Source organism: Nicotiana tabacum, chromosome 1 (assembly GCF_000715075.1).
Source record: "Nicotiana tabacum cultivar K326 chromosome 1, ASM71507v2, whole genome shotgun sequence".
NCBI classification, from domain to species: Eukaryota; Viridiplantae; Streptophyta; class Magnoliopsida; order Solanales; family Solanaceae; genus Nicotiana; species Nicotiana tabacum.
Genome location: NC_134080.1, coordinates 132,188,514 through 132,194,936, shown reverse-complemented (window position 1 = coordinate 132,194,936; position 6,423 = coordinate 132,188,514). Strand labels below are relative to the sequence as shown.

Genomic DNA, 6,423 nt, shown 5'->3' with positions numbered 1-6,423 from the left:
ATGCTTCGGCCACTTTCCAATGGTGTATGATGTTCATCTTCTCTAACATTGTTGAGGACTTTCTTGAAGTCTTCATGGATGATTTCTCGGTGGTTGGTGAATCGTTTGAGCACTGTCTTAACAATCTTAGACAAATGCTTAAGCGATGCGAAGAGACCAACCTTGTGCTAGATTGGGAGAAGTGTCACTTCATGGTTGACGAAGGCATTGTGCTTGGGCACAAAATTTCAAACCATGGTATTGAAGTCGATCGGGCAAAGATTGAGATTATTTCTAAGCTTCCTCCACCGACCTCCGTGAAAGGTGTTAGAAGTTTTCTAGGGCATGCCGGGTTTTACAGGCGCTTCATCAAGGACTTCTCCAAGACTGCTAACCCCATGTGCAAACTCCTCGAAAAGGATGCCATGTTTGTGTTTAATGAGAACTGTCTTAAAGCTTTTGAGGAGTTAAAGCAAAGGCTCACCATGGCACCCATTATTGTCACGCCCGATTGGTCACTTCCTTTCGAGCTCATGTGTGACGCCAGTGGTATAGCCATTGGAGCAATGTTTGGCCAACGTCACAACAAAGTTCTGCACCCGGTGTACTATGCAAGTAAAACTCTCAATGGAGCACAAATGAACTACACGGTAACTGAGCAAGAGCTTCTTGCTATTGTGTATGCTTTTGAAAAATTCTGGGCTTATTTGTTGGGGTCCAAGGTGGTGGTATACACTGATCATGCGGCTCTTCGATATCTCATGGCAAAGAAGGATGCAAAAACTCGATTAATTCGTTGGGTCTTGTGGTTGCAAGAATTTGACTTCGAAGTCAAAGATCGCACGGGAACTCAAAATCAAGTGGCAGATCATTTATCAAGGCTTGAGGAAGCAAAGAGACCACAGGGAGATCTTGAAATCAGCGATGCATTCCCTGATGAGCACATATTGGCATTATCTAGCACTTTTGCTCCTTGTTATGCCGATATTGCTAACTACTTGGTTAGTGACCTTATCCCAGACGGATTGGAATCTTATCAAAGAAAAAGGTTTTTGAGAGACTGCCGGCAATACTATTGGGAGGAACCATACTTGTTTCGTGTTTGTGCTGACAATATTATCAGAAGGTGTGTTCCCGAAGAAGAGGTTATACCAATTCTCAAGGCATGCCATGACTCACCGGTTGGGGGTCATCATGGAGGAAATCAAATGGCGGCTAAAGTTCTTGAATGTGGGTATTATTGGTCTTCCATCTACCATGATGCCAATCAAATAGTCAAGGCTTGCGACCAATGTCAATGACAAGGTTCAATCTCCAAGAGGCATGAAATGCCAATGCACTTTGTGATGGAGATAGAGATCTTTGACATGTGGGGAATCGACTTTATGGGCCCCTTTGTAAGTTCTTGCGGGATGAAATACATCTTGGTAGCTGTGGACTACGTGTCCAAATGGGTTGAAGCAGTTGCCTTACCAAACAATGAGGCAAGGAGTGTGACCGCCTTCTTGAAGAAAAACATATTCACTCGGTTTGGCACTCCTAGAGCCATCCTTAATGACGGTGGATCTCATTTTTGTAACAAGGCATTCTCGGGCCTGCTTGAGAAGTATGGCGTAAAGCACAAGGTGTCCACACCTTATCATCCGCAGTCAAGTGGTCAAGTTGAGGTTTCCAACTGGGAGATCAAGAGCATTCTAGCAAAAACTGTGAACGCAAATAGGACCGACTGGTCAAGGAAGCTAGATGATGCATTATGGGCATACCGCACGGCCTACAAAACCCCTATTGGTACTTCTCCTTATCGGCTAGTCTTTGGTAAAGCATGTCATCTACCTGTGGAATTGGAACACAAAGCTATGTAGGCATTGAAAAGGCTGAACTTAGATTGGGCTGAAGCTGCAAATTTGAGGTTAACACAACTCAATGAAATGGAGGAATTCCGGTTCCATGCTTATGAAAGTGCAGTTGTGTACAAAGAATGCATGAAGTTTGTCCATGACAAGAAGATCTTGAAAAGAGAGTTCAAGACGGGTGATTTGGTCTTGATCTTTAACTCAAGGCTCTAATTGTTTCTAGGCAAGCTTAAATCAAAATGGTCTGGTCCATTCAAAGTGGTCAATGCCTCTCCTTATGGAGCGGTGGAATTAGAATCAATAGATGGGTCCCGTACATTCAAGGTAAATGGCCAACACATCAAGCACTACTTGGGCACTGATGGAGAAAAACATTTGGTAGAGCAGCTGGCTCTCAAAGATGGTCCATGCCCTACCATTGAGTGAAACCAAAGGAACATCAACTTCGTGGTGCCGCGACGTTAAATCAAGTGCTTCATGGGAGGCAACCCATGTGTGGTAAAACTCTTTTGTTCTATGAATTTTTAGCTTTTTATAGATAGATTTATTTGAGCAATTTAAAGTGTGTGTCAGAGTGCAGGGGGTTCAAAAGATCACAACAATTGTTACGAATGCATAAAGAGTGGAAGAAAAACCACTAGGTAAATTCTGCTGCACAAATGCGGTCGCATTTTAGCTATGCGGACCGCACTCTGACCGCAAACCTAAGCAGAGATTTGGGTTAAAATTGTGGTTGAAAATGTGGTGAGGTGGTGCATTATGTTGTCCGCATTTAATTTATGCGACCGCATTTTGCACCGCATTTGCCTCCCTTCAGCTTGGTCCTTAACCTCATCGCATAACACATATGCAGTTGCACTGTGTGTTATGCGCTGTCCTATCCATCGCAAAATCGACAAGGTAAGTCTGCATAACCCTTTCGTCTCTCACTCACTTAACCTCAACTCCTGCTTTGGACCAACTCCTGCTTTGGACCAGCCTGAGAGCATTACTCCATCAGGAAAGGTCACTCCTTAGACCGAGCTCTCATCAGTCCTAGCTTCCACATTCGTGGGTGACCCATCCAGTACTCAGCCAGCTACTGACTCCCAAAGCACTTAGTGTGCCTCAGGGAGCCCCCCTCAAACTCATCTCTCTGTTTTTATGCATTAGGGACAATGCATGCTTTTAGTTAGGGGTGGAGGGTAGCATTGTAGATATTTTTGTTATATTGGAAACTGTTGTACATATGCATATCTTTATGTTACAATCATACTCTTGTACTTATGTGTATTTTGTGTTCTGTATATATTAGTATGACTTCGGTACATGAGTTGTCTTATGAGATTCGTGATGATGTTAATATTAGTGTTTGTTTTGTGTTCATAATAGCATTGTGTAAATATGATACCGTTGTCCATATAAAAGAAAAACAACAAAAACAAGTAGATAGTGATTAGGAATCAATTCCTCTTGGTTTTTCTTCTCCCGGTTAAATATGATAATGTTGTCCATATAAAATAAAAACAACAAAAACAAGTAGATAGTGATTAGAAATCAATTCCTCTTGGGTTTTCTTCTCCCGGTTCTTTTCCAAGGGTGTAATAGTAGAACCACGATCGTAGAATGAATCATTTTGACCGGCTTGGTGTAATTGCCTAGTATCAAGCATGTGTGTCTGTACATAGCATATACCCTTCCACATATAAATAAAAATTGTTTTTGTCGACTTTTCCCGATGATGGATAGATTGACAACTTTCTTAAGGGAATTAGTCTTTGTGATCAACTTTGTGAACTTGAGGCTCGCTCTGTGACTCTATGGCGACCTAGAGTTATACATGTGTCTATGATGAAAGCCTTGAGTTGCCAAGTGTTGACTCGAAAGCGTCAAATTATGTGAATGAAACAGTTCGTGTACCATGTGTGTGTGAGTTCTCTGTGTGTATATAACTCTCGGGTTTACTTCTATCATCTAGAACTTGCCCGGTTGGTCTTTCAATGCTAATGATAGTATGTTTGGTTGGAGGGATGATCTTAGGCATTCTTTGTCTTATTTGCTAGACCTCTATAGCCTTTTAAGACGACCTGTACATAAATAATATCACTAGTACCCAATTTGAGCCTTTAAGCCTTTTCTTTGGCCAACTCATTAAAAACCTCTCCCTTTTTTTGTAAAATAATCCCCCCTCTTGAACCCGTCCCTCCTTGAACATTGAGAACGAGGCTAAAAGCCTAAGTTGGGGGTGGTGTCACAGTGGAGATTGGTAAGGTTGTACGTTGAGTTAGGACCACATGCCTCAAAAGTGTTTGTTTTAGGTTATTCATGCTCCAAAAGAGAACAAAAACAAGAGAAAGATTTGTGTAAAAAAAAAAGAGAAAACATGTGTATGTATATAAAGTATGGAGCCTTGAATAAAATTAGAAGAGGTATGTAAGGTGGTTCTATATTGGAAATTAGATGCAAATGAGGCTATGAGGGTTTGAAAAGAAGCAAAGTAAAAACAAATGGAAAATTGTGAGTAGTGTTCAAGGAGGATGAAGTCACTTGTACCTAAATGTCTATCCAACCCTTCCCGAAACATACATTACAAGCTTAAAAAGTCCTTATGAGAACTCCAACCGAACATTCTTGAATAAGTTGTGAATTAAAATAAGGGCAAGCTTATGGTATGAAATGTTGTAACACTTGAAGTTCTTTCTGAGAGTGAGTGTATTTGTAAACTCTCCCTTTTTGTTGTCCTTGTAAATATTCTGATTTTGGGGCCTTTTTTCTAGTGAGAGTACATGAACTGTGGAGTTAAACAAAAGTTGAGCTTTTGAGTCAAATGCAATTGCACTCAGCTGAGGGTAACATTTTGTCGCAATGTCTGAGGCTCAAGGTTCACAAGTTGATTAGTTTTCCTTGTATATACTATCAATTCAGGAAGGGTAAAACAATTATAGATGCATTCTAGATGTACTAGCAATGAACACCACCCGTAGTCATTATCGTTTCATGTTTTGTAAATAAAGTCTAAAATAGGCTAAGTTTGTTTTAGTTGCGTGAGGACAAGCAACAATTTAAGTTGGGGGTGTTGATGTGCCGGAGAATTTCGGCACATTTCAATAATAATTGCTTAGATTTTAGCTTGTTTTAACGCAATTATCTCTGTTACATATGTAGTTTTGTTGTTTCTATAGTACATAAGGACTGAGAACCCAAGAACATGGAAATGGAAGCAAAAAGACAAGAAAAGAGCAAAATGTAGCAAAAATGTTGGTTTGCGATACACTATGCGATCGCAGATCAGACATGCGAGCCGTAGAATGCACGTCAAATCGCAAACAAAAGCAGAGATTTTGGTTAAATCTCAAGTCAAGAATGTGGTCCATTATGCGACCGCAGAACCAACATGTGAGCCGCAGAGTGAACCGCAAACCAACCATGAAGGTCACTGAAGGAAGAAGATGCGATGCAAAATGCGATCGCATTTCTGCAATGTGATCCGCATAATTGGAATGCGAAGAAGACCTGTAAACCAGGGTTCCAGTTTGCGATGAGGATGTTAAAGATGCAGACCGCATACGTGCTCTGCGCCAAGAATGCGATCGCATATCAGACCTGAAAGGGCATTTTTGTCCATTTTCTGTCCCGATTTTGAGTCCACTATAAATAGTTTTATGATGTCTTTGTGGGCTCATCTTGTATAGTCTTTGAACCACATTCCAAGACATTAATATTCCTCACTTTTGGAAGCTTTTGGGTGAAGATTCTCTACTTTGTAAGCTTTTATGACAATAAATACTCATTGGTTTTTGTATTGGAGTATGAGTAGCTAACTTTAAATACTAAGGTTGTGGACCCTAAATGGGTGTTATGCTAATGGGTGTTTAACATTGAATATATATATATATATATATATATATATATATATATATATATATATATATATATATATATATATAATGGTTGGTTGATATTTATTTACTTCTCATTCTTCATTATTGTTGGTGGTTGCAAACATTAACAAGTGCCATTAAATTCTTGCTTTGCTTGGGAAAGTGGGTTAGAATTTGGTAGAAGTAAATATCAATGACTCAAGGCTTTAAACCTTGTTTAATAGAATCGCTTAGGAATAAGTGGGTTTTACTTCGCATATATTGATGGTTCTAAATTGCAACTCTTTTATATTTGGGAAAATTATAAAGAGGAAATACTACTCAACTATTGGCAAATATTGGGTAGTCACTTAGACATCATTTGCATATCAAAAGAACCTTCCATTAGAAATAAATCATATTAACACCGATAAACATTACACTTCATTAAAGGGGACACAACCTTAGTTTCTTTAATCCAATTAGTTACTCTATATATATTCCAATTAGTTGATACTTCCAAACAAACTCAATTCATACTTTTGTTACTATAAAACCATTCTCTTGTTACTGTTAACCGAATAGAGATACGACTTTAGTAGAGCAACACACTATAAGAGTAACCTTTTCACACCTATTCCCTGTGGGATTTGACCCCAACCTTGTTGGGTTATTATATTTGACACCGACCGCCTTACACTATTTATTAAAGTATAATTTGAGCGTATCACTTTGCACTCTTTTGTTTTATT

General features: G+C 39.5%; 1 protein-coding gene across 1 annotated transcript; it reads left to right on the top strand.

Annotated features, from left to right (window-relative positions):
* Nucleotides 1-1,307: 1,307 nt before the first annotated feature.
* Nucleotides 1,308-2,258, top strand: LOC142164031 (uncharacterized). Its single transcript, XM_075221195.1, has 4 exons — nt 1,308-1,376; nt 1,563-1,685; nt 1,842-2,010; nt 2,056-2,258. Exons 1-4 carry the CDS (start codon nt 1,308-1,310, stop codon nt 2,256-2,258), a joined length of 564 nt encoding a protein of 187 aa, XP_075077296.1.
* The last annotated feature ends 4,165 nt before the right edge of the window (nt 2,259-6,423 follow it).